The sequence below is a fragment of the Crinia signifera genome, chromosome 2 (genome assembly GCF_055691185.1).
Source record: "Crinia signifera chromosome 2, ASM5569118v1, whole genome shotgun sequence".
Taxonomy (NCBI): domain Eukaryota; kingdom Metazoa; phylum Chordata; class Amphibia; order Anura; family Myobatrachidae; genus Crinia; species Crinia signifera.
The window spans coordinates 202,918,533-202,936,963 of NC_139218.1; the positions used below are offsets into that span (position 1 = coordinate 202,918,533).

An 18,431-nucleotide genomic window follows, 5' to 3' on the forward strand; every position below is an offset into this window, starting at 1 on the left:
TTGGAAGCAGTTACAGGGATATTTAGTTACACATAAGCTAGTGTGGTTACAATCAGCATGGGTGGAGGAACACTTGTGACATAATCACATTGTGGAGTATGGGTGTGGCAGGTAGCCTGGTATCAGAGGACTGCTGTGGTGTCGAAGTTTAGTTATAAGCAGGGGGGCGCAATGTATAGTCTCAGGCGTGAAGTGCCAGCTGGTCTGTTTACGGATATAGTGAGGGCAGGATAAGGGTCAGGGCAAATCAGGTTCTATTTACACCGATGGGAATGGGCCAGCCTAATCCCTGGTTTGTACCTGACGAGCTGTGATGTCTGTTGGGGCCCCTGTTGACCACCTTAGGCCGGCAGAAGGTGTCGATGTTAGGCCTGGGCAGGTGGGCATTGAGTTGGAGGCATCATACGGGCCCGTCCAGGTCCACTGTGACACCCCAGGTCCAGGCCCTAGGAGCGTGAGCCGGCCGCAATCCGCAAGCGCCTGGAAACAGGCACTCCGACTCCGCGACCGCACGCGACCAATGCAGGGGGGACCCGAGGGGTCTGGCAGAGCCACAGGGCAGGGCTTGAAGTAGATGGGGCAGCAGACAATGTTAAAATTCACTTTCAGCTGCACAGAGCACAGAGAAGCTCAGTTACAGTAGTAGAGTGCCACCTCCAAGATGGCCGCCGGGAGTTGAGGGGAGAGAAGCCTCAGGGCCCTCTGCGGAGCTCCAGTGAGGTTAGTGGCTCTCTTTGTTGGGCTGCAGGGGGGTCGCGGGTGTCACACAGAGCGGGGGAGTCCCCGCTGATCTCCGCGGGGTCAGCAGTTCCCCGCGCGCGCGCCGGGAGCGCGGACGCGGCTGGCCCCGCAAATTTAGTCCGCGGCTCCGGAGCTGAAGTAGGCCGCAGACGGAAGGGGGCCGGCTGGACGTTCCCCAGCAAAAAGCTTATCCGCACAGCACTTGGAGGCTCCGGGGACAGAAGGCAGGTGAGGCAGGCGGGTCTGGGAGGGCAGCAAATAAGAGAAGGAGCACTTTGTAGGGATTAACGAGCAGGAGCCTAGGCACCGCACGTCCTACTCCTGTCTGCACTAGGCCACGCCCCCCTGGTACTTGTTTCCTAGCACGGCGCCCACGATTTTGATCGTAGTACATCTTATGCAATCACATCGCATGCAATATAGCGGCATGCGATGCATGCAATTCGATTTGTAATTGTACAAGCACCCTGATGGGTGCTTACAATGTTAAATGCACCCCCATTGTCAACGCCACCCCCACTATCAACGCCAACCCGAAGCGTGGCGAGCGCATACCCCCACTATCCTTGTCGCCGTGGAATTGATTTTAGAAGCGTGGCGAGCGCATCAAGCCCCGCGAGGGGACGCGGAATACGAGCCCGAAGCGTGGCAAGGGGCCATGGAATACATGTAAAGTAAACCGTGTCCGCTCGCCACGCTTCGGACATGGTAGCTCGCTGTGCCCGCCACACTATTTAAAATCAACTCCACGCCAACGTGGATAGTGGGGGTATGAAAAGGTCAGAGGACGCATACCGCCGCCCCTCGCGGGCTCGCTGCGCTCGCCATGCTTCGGGTTTGCATTGATAGTGGGGGTGGCGTTGACAATGGGGATACATTTAATATTGTAAGCACCCATCAGGGTGCTTGTACAATTAAAAATCGCATTGCATGCCATTTGCTGGCATGCAATGCTATGCGATATTTCATTGTACAAGCACTCTTGTTAATTTAACGGGAATATTGCAGTGCATCGCACACCACTAAGTATGGTATGCGATGGGCGCCGTGCTAGGAAACAAGTACCAAAAAAAATGTATGTTTTCTTTGTATTTTTTTACATACTTTATAAATGAAAAACGCCGGCATATATGCTAGTATGACAGGAAAGGCTGTGCCTCACCTGCCTCACCTCACCCCACCACACGCCACTGGGGCAGACAGCCTCCTGATGTCGGGTGCGGCCTCCTTTCCGGGTGCGCAGGTGCATACTGCACCCGATTCCCCTTGCTCAGGGGGGGGGGGTCCTGTGGGGGTGGTGTCATTGTGCCAGACTGGGTTTGCTGGGATCAGTTCCTTTGCCTTTTCAACAATTTGTCCCTATAGGAGAAGTAGAGAAGCGAGGAGAGAACTGAGGTCCGTGCTGGCAGGTGTCATTCCTGAAAATTTCAGGTCACCCATTGCAGCTGACAAAGTTCTGGGACCATAGAGCACTAGTGAGCTGGCTGCCATTTATCATAGTTCTTCCAGTTCCTCTTCTAGTATTTCTTCTGGTTCCCCTCAATGACCACGTAAGTAGGCTAGGCTCATCACTCGGCAGGTAGAAAGGATAGGACACAGGTTGCTGCGGCTCCCCCTGATCCCCCACATTTTCAGAAATGGTGCATTGCGATAATACGGCGGTCACCAGGGGTCTTAAAAGTGGATAAGGGAAAAGATCCGGAAGGGCAAGTATGTAGACATGTTCAACTTTACGGACGTCATGTGACAGGGGGCCTTATTCTGATCGGTGCGGATATTCCCGCATGCGGACGGACCGCCGATGTTGATCGTCTGCGCATGTGCAGAGGTCACTCTGCGCATGTGCAGGCGATTTCGCCGCACGGATTCTTTATACGCTGCACAGGGGGCGTAGAGGGGCGTGAGGGGCTACTTAGCCTCATTACCCTATGCATACGCCCCGCGTTTCATGGGCGTTCCCATGCAAACGCGGGGCGTATGTATGGTAATGAGGCCGTGACGCGTGGGTACGGGGCGGGCATCTGACATCGCCGGATGTCAGCTGCCCGCCCCCAAACATGATTTCACACGGACAAGTGTCCGTGTGGTCTTGTGTTGCGGGACCTGGTGGAGCGTGCGGCCCTGCATTCGATGTTCGGCGACCATCGAATGCAGGGGCTGCTCCCAAGACGGAGGAGGCGTATCCCCGTCCAATTTCATGCGGATCGCCACATATCCGCGTACGGACGGCAGGTGGCGATCCGTATGGAAGGCGGGGATTCGCCTGCACGGTTGCGGCCACATATTCTGATCGGGCCGCACCGATCAGAATAAGGCCCAGGGTTTCGACAAAGCAAAGAAAACGGGTGTGATTGGGGAGAATGCCTTACGCAATTTCCATCAATGGCTTAAGAGTTTTTTTAGGGTTGCCACGTGTTATGCTGATTCGTGGCCGTTACAATATCCTAATGTAATTAAGTATTTGTTTTTGGTTCATGATATGTACCTGAAGTCTAAGGGTTACTCTTGGCAGGATTATGATGAGAAGTTCTGTAGGAAACAGGGAGGTAACCTTGGTTTGCCCATGGGTTTCAAGGATGTGGAAGTGTGGCTGGATATTACCCAGCAGACTAAACCACCCTTGGATCCTCCGGGCAAAAGGATGGCCCCTCCCGGTACCCCTAGTGCCCACATCGCAAGGGAGAGTGTTTTGCTTACAACGAAGGTAAGTGTAGCTGGGGTGTCAAGTGCCGCTTTCACTCCTCCTGCAAAGTGTGTGGACAGGTCACTTGGCAAAAGATTGCACCTTGGCTGCAGCCGGTAAGTCCTCTGACCCTGCCGAGGCCGGTGGAAATCACATGTAAGGCCCATTCCACGACTGTGCTTTCTGAGTTGGCCAGGTGGCTTTGGTTGTACCCTGACGGGGTGAATACCCATTTTTTGCTAGATGGGTTCTGCTTTGGATTTCAGGATTTGGGATTTTGCCATTGAGGAATCTGTGCATGTGGTCTCCTGCCGGAATTTGAAATTGGCTCGTGATTTCGGTGAGAATGTGGATTTTTGGTTAACCTAGCTTAAGTTAAGGTAGAGGTATGTCACACTAAGTTTTTGGCACCTTATACATTTTTTTAACTTAGTCAAAACTATTATGCACTGCAGTTGCAGAAAGATTTAGAATTGGGAGTCGTGTCTACAAGATGATTCATTCATACACATGTACACCTACCACAAGGTACAAGTGCATGGTGTCTTTGTGCAAATCTTTGGAGAAAGATAAAGTGTATGGAGATAAAGTACCAACCAACAAGCTCCTTCTATTTTTCAAACACAGCCTTAAACATGGCACTTAGTAGCTGATTGGCTAGAACTTTATCTAGTGCAGTGGTTGCAAACATGAGCTCGTGACCTATTGGTAGCTTGCTGTAGTGATCCAGGTAGCTTAACCGCTGCCTGCACATAGAGCTCATCTACCCACCCACCTGTACCACTCCTCCACTTGCCTGCCGAATGTAGCTCATTCACCTGCCCATCCATAAAGCTATCTGGCCGCCCTCCCATAGCGCTCTTCCACCTGGGAGGAGACAAATGCTAGAGGTCATTTTTTAGTTCTGGGAGCACTTACACTTAGTGCTAAAACCACAAGAAGAAGATGCAGCTTTCAGCTGCATCTTTTACCCTGGCAATGAGCATTGCACCCATGGCAATGAGCATTTCACCCCTGGTAACAAGCAGGTAATTGAAAATGAATTGGAAGCTTTACTGTGGGATTAGAAGCCTTACAGTGGGGTATAATGTGTCGGGGGCATTGTGGTGTCTGCCATATTGTGTCGGGGGCAATGTGGTGTCTCCCATATTGTGTCAGGAGCATTGCGGTGTGTGATATCTTGTGTCAGGGGCAATGGTGTGTAGTATAATGTGTAAAAAGTATTATGGTGTGTGGCATAATATGTAAGGGGCATTTTTTCGGTTATTGGACAGATTTTTTTAATTTTTACTTTAGTAGCTCTTCATGAGGTTTAATTTGTCTCGGGTAGCTCACACGCCATTAAGGTAGGAGACCACTGATCTAATGTATATCTTATTTATTTTATACAAGACCTATATGACTCCTATACAACAGAACTCTGTGTAGCCAAACTGTTGAATGCAAACGATCTCTCTTTTATGCTGGAAAGCTCACCTTCCTTTTTCTAATCTTTATCATTTTTGCTTCCTCAAATGGAGACAAACTTTTTTATCTCCTTTGTAGTCATGGGAAACTTTAATACTTGCCAGTTCTGAAAAATCAGCCATCTACTTTATTGTATTATTTAAGGAACATGTTTTTGTTTTTAAAATGGCTTTGACTAATGTTAGTATTTCTGCTACTGGACTAAGAACATGAAACCCCCACCGGAGATTATTCTTCTACAGATGAAAATTCCGGGCAAACGTGCCTTCTGCCTAACCTCATATCAGCATTGCTGATGCTTTTGTTGTGAATCTGAAATTGTATTTTCAATATGGCAATTCACATAAAAGGGTAAATGTACTATTTTATGTTCTATTCATATTCCGCAAAGCACAAAGCTAAGTACCATTTTGTAGAGAAAACCTTGTGTCTCTACTAGAGAGAAGCAAAACTTTCAAATCGGTTATATGAAAAATTAATCTCACTCTGTAGTTGACAGTGAAAATGTAAGTGTTTTGCTAGAGGCATTTAGCTCTAAGTGTTCCCAGTCCCTCCTCAAGTATGTTCATAACTTTGGATTGTGATGAGTGCAGTTTTACAAATACAGTGTGGAATGGAATTGCATGATGCATGAAACAAAAGCAAATCAATTATTGTTTTTCAGGAACTTTGCAATTCTGCCATGAGTCCTGCTCCACCACAAATCTGATTGAATCAAACTGTTTCCATCATCTTGCACATTACTACTCTACTGGAATATTTTTTCTTATTAATATATTACATATTTCTTGGCATAGCCAAATATTCCAAAGACAGTGTTTCGAGACAAGGCCACTGAGAGTGACCATTGGCCCGGGCACTCAGGAAAAATGTGCCTAAGCATGAACCTGCTCAAATCAGGGATAATGTCCTATGCCCCTTAAAAACAAGCACTGGTGCTGTAAAGTGCCCCTCTGCAGATTACCCAGGCCCTTGTAATGTCCCTACAACACCTCTGCTTACTGGAGCTTGAGAACCATGTAAAATTTCTTCGCTCTCCCTTTTTTATTCATTGACATTAATTTGGCAAAATAGAATATGCTGTTTTTAGAAGACGTCTTGTTTCTTAATGATATCTCCTATAGGTGCAGATGTATTAAGTCTGGAGAAGAGATAAAGTGGAAGGTGATAATGCACCAGTCAATCAGCTCCTAACTGTAATTATTCAAACCCACAGTTAAGAGTTGGTTGGCTGGGTGCATTATCACTTTTCTAGGCTTAATACATCTGCCCCACAGAATCTGTTATGCTTACAAGAGAACACAAACAATTTGTTTCATATGTAGAATGTGTGTTATTAGAGACAATGGGCCTTATTCTAGTTCACTCTTTCTGACAAAATCCTTCTTAGATAGACAAAACCATGTGCACTGCAGGGGGCAGCTGTAAAATGTGCAGAGAGAATTAGATTTAGGTGAGTTATTTTGTTTCTGTGCAGGGTAAATACGGGCTGCATTATTTTTACACTGCAATATAGATCTCACTTTGAAGTAAAAGCCCACCCAAATCTAATTCTCTCTGCACAAGTTGCATTTGCCCCCCTGCAGTGCACATGGTTTTGTCCAAGAAGGATTTTTTCAGGAAGAGTGAACTAGAATAAGGCCCAATATTCCATTACATTGGAAAAAGGATAATACTCTATATAAAATCAGAGGCACATTTTTGGCATGGGGTGCGTACAGCGACAGCTCTTACCTCTGCGGAGGAGGGGGGCTGCAGCAGTGCGAGCCCTGCAGCCCATAGGTAAAAACCGCCACTGGGTACGTATGAACAACAGTTAGAAGACCAGCAATATACAGTAATCCTTGTATTTATACATCATCCCTATCCCTACCACTAAACCTAACCCACCCCTCCTGCAGGCTAACCCTTGTGTAACCTCACCCTCCTGCAGCCTATCCATAACCATCCTCCCCTGCATCCTAACCCTAACCTCCCCATCCCCCACAGCTTAACTGCCCCACCTTGTTCCTAACCCTAGCCACAATACTTCTTATCAGTGGGAACTGTTGGGATTCTGTCCATCAGGATCCCATGGCCGGTCTCCTGACTGTCACAATACCAACTGACAGCATTTTGACCGCATCCCATTGAGGGATTACAGGATATAAAAAAATGGATATAGTAACAAGTAGTCCCTAATCAGATGCTTCATTTTTAAATATACTTTTTAAACTAAATTGTACTTGCAAAATAACCACATTTGCTATGTGTTAATTCAATGTGTATATTTTACTAAATATCAATTAATGAGTTACAGTCTCTGTGTCGATTTCATGTGTTGAAAGCATGAAGCATGAACACTATAAAGACAATTACATAATTGTGATTTAAGGCAGTGATAAAATACACATTGGCAAAGAAGGCTTTTAAAATATGTCATGCTAATGTTTTAAAGTCTATTGATGTAAATATAAAATAGCTATTGAAACATAAAAGAACTAAACATTTTGAACACAATACTCAAAAATAGTGCCTAAGGGTTCATTTGGATTTTGCTTTTCCACATCCAGGCAGAAGAAATGCACTGACAGAACACAAAATGCACAGGAATAGTAAGAAAATTAAATTAAAAATCATCCATATTAATTATCTGGGATGATCAATACAGTGTCTCAGTTTTAATCATAACTTCTTACTAGAATTTAATATATTTGATAGCTTTAATGATACTTCTGCACTCCATTAATTAAACTGACATTAACGCATGCAAACTGTGTATAAATATTTCAACAGTATGTTCTACCTTTCATTACCTCAGCACATCTGATGAATTCTTTCTCTGTTAAACAATTTATGTAGAGCATACAGTAAGTACATTTTTTTTTTAGCATTCAGGTATCATTTATTGTATAAATACAGAGAGAGGCAATTAAACAAACTTTAATTGAAAGGATTTAAGGACTTGTGTTGCATATCACAACAAATGATATCACAACCGTATTTCCCTTCTTTCTGGGTGTTCCTACCAGGAGATCCTGAAGTGTAAGATTAATAACAAGAGCATTACAAAAAGGCAATGAAGGGGCATAACAATAGCGCCGCAGACCCCGCAAAGGCGTGGAGGCGCTAAGTGTGGGTGCCGGGGGTCTGCGTGCGCTATTGTTAAGCCCCCCCCCCTTTCTGGGTGCAGCATCGCAGGGGATGTGGTACCTAGGGTTGCCACCTCTCCCGGATTTCCGGGATTCTCCCGTTTTTGGTGGCAACCCTCAAGGAGACTTTTCCAGTCTCCCAGATTCTGGGATTCTCCCAGAATCCGGGTGTCTGAAAAAGCATCCAGCCCTATTTGCCACCTCTCCCCCGTCTCTAGTGCCCAGCCGTCACAGCGCTTAACATTGCACCTGCCAGGCCTGCCTGCGCAGCCTGACAGATGCACTCCCGAGATGTTGATGTCATCATCTCGCAAATAACCCTGTAGCCCACCACCCGCCTTGTCTGCCTGTCTGCTGGTCATCATGTGCTGGCTGCACCAGGACACGTGCAGACTCAGTGCTGAACAGTGCATGTGTTCCAGACTCATAGCATGCCCTGCCTCCGCTCTCCACTTCTGGCTGCCTGGAGTGCGTCGACTGGACACCGCGCTGCTGCTGGCGTCTGCTGTAAGACAACCACTGGTGAGTTGAGCCTCCTTGTCAGCTGCGATCCCCCCACCCCCAGCCTGCCAGCGCTGCCCACCCCCAGCCTGCCAGCACTGCCCAATCCCGGCCTGCCAGCACAGCCACCCCCCCCCCCGGCCTGTCAGCTGTGGCTGCCCCCCACCCCCAGCCAGACAAGCGCTGCCTATCCACGGCCAGCCAAGCACAGCCCCCCTGTCAGCCAAGCACTGCCCCTCCCCCCGGCCTGCCAGCTCCCCTACCCCCCGACCTGCCAGCTCTCCCACCTTTTGAACAGACCATGCCCACTTTTGGAATAGGCCACGCCCCATGCATTAGGATTATAGGGGGAATCTCCAGGAATTGATGAAGACTGAGGTGGCAACCCTAGTAGTACCCCGTGCCTGTGCAGTGTGAAGCCGCTAGCTCCGCATTGGCGCCCCCCCTCCCAGCCACAGGGGGGCGCCAAAATGTTCCCGGCAAGGGGGCACATCATTTGTCGTTATGCTATTGGGGGTAGCATGCAATGATAACACAAACCGTGTCACCAGGATTTACTCAGTGGCGCCTATTGAGGTGCACTAGACAAGAGGTTGGGGATTTTGGGAGAGAAATGCCCTTTCATTTTACCAACTTTCAGACACCACCTGTTAAGTTTCATATGACATCAAAAATTTGTGGGACTACCAATTCAAACTAAAAAACTAGATAGAATGGTACTATATATGGGTATGTGGTCATTCAGTCGATGGGATCTAGGTCGACAGTCAAAAGGTCAACCACTATTGGTCAAGAGTCAGAGGGTCCACACATGAAAATTATTAATATGCATAAGATCACTCTGGTCAAAAAGTCACTACAAGCAAAAGGTTGAAATGGAAAATTGTCGACATTCATTTTTCATGGTTTATTTTTTTAAACAGACTTGTTCATACTTTACCATCCCAGTGGATTGAGACTTGCAGCATTGTTTTTATAAACTGAACTGCCTTATTCTGATACAGAATTTTAAATGTGTGTGTGTTTGTACGTGTGTATGTGTGCGTTTGGCTAGTATACCGGTATTAGGACACTCCCCCCTTCAACAACACTTTGGGCTATTTCTCAGTACTCCTTCTTTAGACAGCTTCAGGGGATAAAACAAGCTATCAAATAGGAACTCTTCATGTAAAACTGGGTTTGCTGAATATTAAGCTAGTGCCTATAATGCTAAATTATTTCAATAGTAATCTCTTCTGTAAAGTGCTCGTAGTGTACAGAGCATACATCTATAATCCCAATCTCTTCAGGGTGGTACAGTCCAGTATGTACACTGCCTAGCTGAGACAATGAATATAGATAGGTACAGCTTTACAGGTTGTTTTTTTACTATTCACTTTATAGCTTTTTGAAGATTGATACATCTGGTGCTGACAATAATGAATGGAAATCATTTTAGAAACCTTCCTGTGTTATTTTTTTATTTTTGTTTACTAAGAAAAACAAAATTTCAGTAAAAAATTAATTGTTGAAAATGTTATTGATCAATTTCATGGGTATATGTAAAGATTTTATTTCCAGGGTAGGACTAGGCCATGGGGGTACACTCACTGCCTGTGAGCCCACCTTCTCCTTCAAAGATCAGGTTCCAGACTGTGCACTTGAATGATAGATTATACATGTTATTCTGCTGCACATGACTATGACATATGCTCCACATTGCATTGCTGTTGTTAATCTGGTACATTATCATACATTTACCAAGGGTCCAAACCATACAGTCTCTAGTAATTAGCCAAACTTGTGGCCACACCCCCTCTAGGGTCTAATAATACCTTTAACCTCTTCACTGGTAATCCCGAGAATTTTCCGGGCTAAGCATTAATGCCCAGACTGGAAAATTCTCGGCTTGCCAGTGATTAGCGCTGGGCAGCACTGCTGATTTAATTTCTGAACTCAGCTGGCTTCAGCGCTGCCCGGCTTCCTTCCCTTCTGCCGCACCTCCTCCTCTCTCTCCACCCCCCGCCCCTGGCTGTTGTATTACAGCCTGCAGCACCGGCTTATGACAAGCCTGGCTGCCGCATTAAGGTTCACAGTTCAGAGGCGCTGCCCGGACCTGGGGACACAGTGGTGTTTTTTTTTAGGGAGCACTCGCCAGAAAAAACTCACCCAGTGGGGAGCGCTGAAAGGGTTAAACATGTCCCCCTATTAAGGCACTGTCCCTGTGGGTGCTTCATTCCCCAGTCTGAAACTGGTTATTACTATATACTGCACACTTGTTCAGTAAATGACAAGTGCATGAACCTTTTTATGTGAACACAGCTTTAAGTTGTCAATTTGTTTTTGTGTCTAAACTGTTCAGTTTAGATGATAAATATATTATGTTGTTGCAGTCAGAAGGAATTTTATTTCCCCCATGTTCATTTATCACTTAGGAAAGAGAAATAACGCAGCAATATCGGAAATACTCTGGATAACATACATGATTCAGAACCTGAGCACAATCATCAGCAATTCTACTTTGGAGTACAATTTTTTTCTCTTGATATTAGAGCTGTTTTCTGATTGTTTAAAAAAAATTGCAAAAATGTTTTAATTTTATATATATATATATATATATTGGTAAACTACTAAAAATAAAAGAACAGAGACTTTAAATTATGTTTTCATCATGTAATAATACCATTTATTTGCAAATGTAAAAAATAACAAAATGTTTTCATACACTGGAAAACTAGGACTTTTTTTCCTTTGTTTCAACCTCATTGTATGAAAATGGATACCCAAACCTACATTCACATTTGACACTTATAATGAAGGATTATGACCATAACTGGGAACTTTCTAAATGTCTACAATTTGCTATGCTCTGCCACGGGGAGCCTTCAAGAGAAATATATTATTATTATTATTATTTATATTATTATTACAAATGAAAATGCAAAACACAAATTTATTTGTGATCTTAAAATTAAAAAAAAACAAAAAAACATTTTTTTTCCTTTTCGGCTGCTAAAAATTTAGAGATGTGCATGGGACCCTAATTATTATTATAATTTTTGGGGGGGTTGTGAAAAAACTACCCTCACATGTTTTGATTAGGATTTGGACATATGTTGGTTAATGTATTATTAAAATCAATAACAGTCATTTACAGTGAATTTTGACCACACTATTCTGTGTGAAAAGGCACATAAAATCATAAGGGGGGCCTTTCAAGCAATCCAGAATCTCAAGATTCGTGGGACGCACTAATCAGGGATCATTTCCACTCCAAGACGGTATCAGTTTAACGCAAGTCCTCAAAATTTGAGTGAGTTCAAATGTTTCAAAAAATGAACCGCACATCTCTACTAAAATGTAGAAACCACTGCCAATAACTGTGAAATGACACATGCTGTGACACTAACAGCATAGAGTAAAAGAGGAAAAATTTAGTGAGTAACCCTTACATTTTGAATAATTGAATAACCCTATAACTGAATAATTGAATAACCAATGTAATAATAATTACATTGAATAACCATTGCATTTTGGCGATAAACCATGAGCCACTATTTTGTAACTAAGATCACTGAGTTCCTGGTAAGACCCTAGGAGTTCCCAAGTATGGTTATAACAGGCACATGATGATACAAATGTTTGCAAAAGGCGATTCTACACATGGTGATAAACATTTCTGCCAGAGAGCTAGAAATCTGAATAAAACTGAGGTAGACTCAATAAACAAGTGCTTAATCAAATGTCTCAACTGGATTCAAATTACTTTAAATCTCACATCACAACATGAAAGCTGTTTTGATATTTTCTTCATTAGCAGTGAGTAATTAATATTGCTTAGAGGGAATGACTACAACACTTCATAAAAGTCCCATATGTACATTGTTGCTTATATAAATGTGTATAGGCCTGATTCATGTTTGTAAATACACCAAAAAACAAGCAAATGTGCAAAACAGTTTAGATGGGGCAGATATAACACGTGCAGAGAGAGAATTATTTGGAGTGTGTTCAAACTGAAATCCAAAGTGAGTGCAAAAAAAAAGAATCTGTCTAACATCTGTGGGCTGCATGCAAAATAACTCAGTATTTACCATGAACAGAAAAAATATATAAATTTATGTGCTCCCCTTGCATTGCAATATGGTTTGTCCCAGAGACAAAATTATTTGCTTTATTGTTTTACTTACAAACATGGTTCATACTCTCTGTACATTGTCGCTAATTCTAAAGTCACTTTATCAATGTTGTCACTTGTTACTTTTGCATAAAAACCTAATAATTAGCCACCTAGAGTTTAAATATATTGCATTTGTAAACTAATTCTAATCTCAATTATTGTCGAGAGTTATACAATTGTTTTAAACATGCAAACCTATTACAATTGCCTGTATTATAATGTTTAACATGGATTCCTCATGTTATGAACACAATTGACCAGTTATGATCCGGTATGGGAGAGATTTTCTACCGCTTTGTCACATAACAATTATCCGCTTGGCATGCTGTCTTCCTGGCTGAATGCGCACACACAATGAGAGCAGCTTCATCTGTGATACATGCTTAGAACGTCACACTACAGGGCTGAACGTCTTTCAATTCAAAAGTACGTGTGTATTTTTCTTAATGCTACAACACTTAGTATTCAGTTAAAATAAGGAAAGGCCATGATACCGGAAAGCAAGTATAAAAGGTATAACTAACTATTAGAGAAGAGGTAGCATAACAGCGGGTGCTTCTCCTAACAACATTTTCCATTCAGCCCTGCAGAATGCATTTAAATTGTGCAACATAATAAGACAGTTATTGTCACTTTACATGTAATAATGTTGCTATGGTGACCACAGATTTTGCCACAAACCATTGTAGATGATGATATTCTCCAGACAAAATGCCTATTTGTATATCCTAACATAGTTTAATTGAATTGTGTTAATATATATATAATAATAATGACAAAGGGTTATTGAACTTCAGAGCTATACAGATTACGTGTATCCTGTGGTATCGAATCCATTTTACTAGTTGACTTACAGTAACTGCATAGTCCAAAAATAACCTACTGTATCACAGTTTAACATTGATTTGTATTTTGTCTTTTGCAATGAAATCACAAATATCAATCAAGCAAATCTATAGAGACTATAAACTGATTTTTACCTGCACAGCTACCTTCCTTTTCTTCAAAGCCAGCACTACAAGTACATTTTCCAATAGGGACCAGCCACTCCCCCTCTGCACTGCAATGCATCCTGGGTGGATTATCCAAGTCTATTTCAGAGTTATTCACGCAAGTCCCCCTAACTTCCACTAGAGTTGAAAAGGCTGCCTCTGCCACTGTGTCTGGGAACACTGCCAGGTTCTGCACTGTGGAGAGGCACTTTTTATAATAGACACGTACAGAGACTAGGGCAACACAAGCTCCCACATCCTGAAATCCCAAGTGAAAGCCTCTCTTGTTAAGATGTCCAATCTCTCTAACTTCTGTGTTCAGCTTCATCTTACGTTCTCCTAGATCCCCTTGAGTGAAGCTTTCATCTGCTGCAATGGTATCAATTTTGACATACTTGCTTTCCTTGATGTTTTTTCCAAGATCGTAATCAGATTCAATGTAGTAAAGATTAAATGTCTCCTTGCATGTCCCAGCAACTCCAGGAATGCTGTTACAGTCCCTCAAAGTGAACTTGAGTTCAATAAAGATCCTTTGCCCATTCCGTCTCAGGATCCAGCCTGTCTGCAGCCAGTTGTTCTGATTTGGCTCCATCACATTGCACACTTGATATGTACGAATTGGCTTGTAATTCTCATCAACACCGCTGATTTCCTCCCACTGCAATACAAGAATTAGGCAATGTATGAATGTTATTGGTTTTACCTTTATTCATCATTTGAATAATTTGTATACATTTCGAAGAACAAACTTGTTTACAATATAGCTAACACAACCAGGGTGAGTATCGTTGTCACGTGGCGCAATTCAAGAGCAGCCGAGTGGTATTAGTTTTTATGGGTCCCCTCACAAACCGTTCACCCGCACCACAAAACAAAATGTCAAAACATAACCTCTCAGGCGCTCCAACTCTAGGATATCACAGGACTCTCTCCCGCAAGTAAATCACATGGAAGGGAAGAAATAAAAGTGCAATAGTGAAGCAATTTTTATCAAACTTCCAATTCCCTTTTAATAGACAATTTCGAATCTGTGATCGAATCGCTATGAAAACATTTCAGGACACACCATCAGAGTGACCCGAAAGGGATCGTGAGTTTTTGTGGCCTCAGACAGATCAAAGAGAATTGGAGACATAAAGGGCTGGCAAAACAGCTAGCAAAGGCTGAAATGCAGCTTATCTATAAAGCAGGAACATTGCCTCTGGGTAACACACCTTGAAAAAGTTCTAGTTACTGGACGAAACGCGTTGGTGAAAGTTTGGCAAACCTGTTTATTTTGCTGGTGACGGACGGAGCACAGAGGACCCGGGGGCATATGCCAGGAAGAAATCCAGTGTCAACACCACTGTCTAATTGTGTTGCATGCGCCTAAAGCAACTGATTGATCACCAGTTCCCAACAGACCTGGTAATTATCTGCCCATGTCCTGCCTGGATTGAATCCGTGACTGCACACAGCACTTTGGATGTTTTTATATGTTTTTTATAGATTTGTTTTTAACTTGTTGTATCACAGATTCGAAATTGTCTATTAAAAGGGAAGGGGAAGTTTGAAAAAACTTGCTTCACTATTGCACTTTTATTTCTTCCCTTCCATGTGATTTACTTGCGGGAGAGAGTCCTGTGATATCCTAGAGTTGGAGCGCCTGAGAGGTTATGTTTTGACATTTTGTTTTGTTGTTTACAATATACTTTAGATGTTAACTTTCTATTTAATTTATTACTCAGTAATAAAATGTGCAGTACCTAGGGCAAGAGTTCAAAGAGAGATCTTTGAAAGAGATCAAAGTTTGGAGATAAAGTATCAAACATTCAGCTGCTACTGTACCTGTAATTTTAAACTGTCTCTAACATGGCAGCAAAGCTGGGTAGACACTGGGCAATATATTGGCTGTTCGAGCAAATGGCTGCTATATCTTTAGAGGGTCAGTGAGTGTATACAATTGACATGTCTGTGAACAATGTAATTCACACACAAATGGCTTAAGTTCTGAAGCACAGTTGATGCTCAATATATCTGCAGCTATATTGGTGCATCTGAGTGTGCTTACAGACAGTCTTCCAACCTCCCATACACAGGGCAGCCGAGAGGGGGGGGAGCGGGTACTAATTACCCAAGCCCGGGCTTGTGCTGTGCTGACAGCAGGCTCAGCATGAGCGTCTCACTGACAGCATGAGAGCTCATGCTGAGCCTACTGTCAGCACAGCACATGCTGTAGGTGTGTGCTGCTGCTGCTGCTGCTGAGTTTAGTTTTTAGTGTTTTCTTGCACCTCCCTGTAAACATTTTGGGGATGTGGCCTAAGCGTGGGAGGTGGTCACACCTCCCAAACTTAGGCCACGCCCCCAAGTTTTACCGGGGCCCGGCATTCCTCTCGGCTGCCCTGCCCATACATTTGTTGCAGGGACTGCACATCCAACTGTGATATTAGCAGCTGATCTGTAAGTGCATATACCTGATTTGACTGCTCTGTTGGTGTGATGGAGGGTCAGCTGGAAGCCGCTGAAGAGTAAACCATGCATAAGACACTGAGTGGTTGGTCATTTATCTCATGCCACTTTACGTCTCTTTATGCTTTGATAAATCTAACCCAGAATAGTTTAAACTGCAGATTAATGTGAAAAGAATACATTTTTAAGCAATATTCAAAGATGACTATTTTTGTTAACAGAATTAATTCAAGTATTCCTTTCTGCGATCACTAGTAAAAAAAAAAAAAAATCTATAGGAAATACCCTCCTAAACAGCAGCACAGTGGTACGATGATTAGCTTAGCTACCTTACAGCGTGAAGGTCATGAGTTCGATTCCTCAATTCCAGCCAGAGAACTGCCTTGCTGAAGCTTTTATGTTCTCACTGTGGGTTTCCTCCCATTATTCAAAAGCATTATTCTGATAAATATTAACCCTAGTGTTTGTATGTGCGAGAGTGCCTGCAATAGGGACTATAGATTGTAAACTCCACCGGTGCAAGGCCAGATGTTAATGAATAAACATTATATATAGTAAGAGCATACTTGGCTACTTTACCAGTTTATTGCAGGAGACATACAATTTTAAAGGGAGTCCCCAAAACCACCTCAGTGTGATTCAGACTCAGTTGTACTTTTGCTAAATTATGCAAATGTACAACTGGCAGTGATAGTCTGCAGTGGGGGGTGGCACAGTACAGGTCAAGGTCACCCCACAAAAATTCACTGGCACATCACTAAAGTGCAATCACCTCGCTCCACAGTGAAGCACTCGCACATGACCTGCAGCCCCCTGGCCATGCAGCCTAGCTGTGAAGGCAGATGCAGGACAGCCATTTTCCGGGTTACAGCGGCTGATGACATGCAGCCACCATGACCCTCCCTTAGAGCAGCCTAGACATGCCTGCTTTTTGCTTTTTCATTGCCACCCTTGTCTGAACTTAAACTGTGATCATGTTTTGATTGCAGTTCAATTATTTATGCCCAGTTACTGCCGCTTGCACTCATACACAGATATCCAAAAATCACTGCGAATTTCGGACATCTGTGCACGGGTCTGAATTAGGCCCTTTGTCTACATCCTAGTAAAGTGGGTAAAATGCAGAGGTAAATAAGGGGCCTCTGGAGTTTAATGACATGATTATATGCTAATCGCTACCATTGTAGCCCCGCCTATATACACATTTTTGCCAACCGCGGCATGTTCCCTGCTAGGGGGTGTGGCCTAATTTCCCAGAGTGGAAGATAAAAAAGTAGGTTAGTAGTGTACGAGTAACAAAGTGATGAAGTAGTGAATATGGCAACACTACAGTAATATATAGATTGCACTGCTCAGGTCCTAAAACAACATTCTGATACTGCATATTCCGTATTTTAGACTGTACAAACACTGCTGATTACACTGTCGATCATTGTTCTTCTGATACTAGAACACAGTCTCAAAGTGGGCAGCATTTCTTGATCAGCATTTAATAATATATTTCAGAATGTGTCTGCCATTTGTAGTTAACGCTATATTCTTTAGAGGGAACTTATTTAGGTTCTCAATAATTTACTGAGGTAGAGAGCAAATCTAAAAATAACAACCTGGCATTATAGACTATTTTGCCGGCTTACCACCTTGCCTATGATAAAATACGTGTTTCATTCACACTGATCCTGTCCTAATTCAGTTTCCTATAAAATGTTCTCTCAGGAGAAAGCCTCCTTCTGAACTTTACGTATACCCTGGAGGCATTTCAAAGTATTTTCATAACCTTCTGTCTACCTAGACTATAAAAATAAGCTTATTCTGAGAGTAAGATTCAAGGGCAACTCAGGTTCATCCAGGTTAATGGTGAAAAGTACACCAGAAGCACATGCATTGTTGGAGATCAATGTAACTAGGAGATTTAATACTACAAGTTGTTAGTTGAGTTCTAAAAGGTAAAAATTTTTATCCTCTCATATCATTTTTCCTATTGCATAAACTGAATGTTAAAGTAACATTTTGACATGCACTTCCCTCAGATTTTTAACATTTTTTATAAAAGAAAAAAAGACAAAGGGGGTGTTTTCACACCCTTATCACATCATTTTACTATCATGTGAATACATAAAGTGAATTTGGAGTAGTTCTCATGAATCTGTGATCATTGCTCCGGTGACGGCTGCCCGTCATCGGGACTCGCTGCTGTTTCTGTAACCCCCATTGCAGTAATGTGATGCTTCAATGCATGGCAACTTCAAGTATGATCAAGATTAATGGGGGTTGCATCATGTGTGCTAGAAGGAGGGGTCATAGTAACA

General features: G+C 43.2%; 1 protein-coding gene across 1 annotated transcript in view; it reads right to left on the bottom strand.

The window, feature by feature from the left end:
* The window catches only part of EPHA10 (EPH receptor A10), a 545,244-nt gene that overhangs the window by 472,764 nt on the left and 54,049 nt on the right, over positions 1–18,431 (bottom strand). Inside the window, exon 3 of the mRNA XM_083173569.1 lies at positions 13,663–14,332. Within this exon, the coding sequence (XP_083029695.1) occupies positions 13,663–14,332 (670 nt within the window). The remainder of the gene's footprint in view (positions 1–13,662; positions 14,333–18,431) is intronic.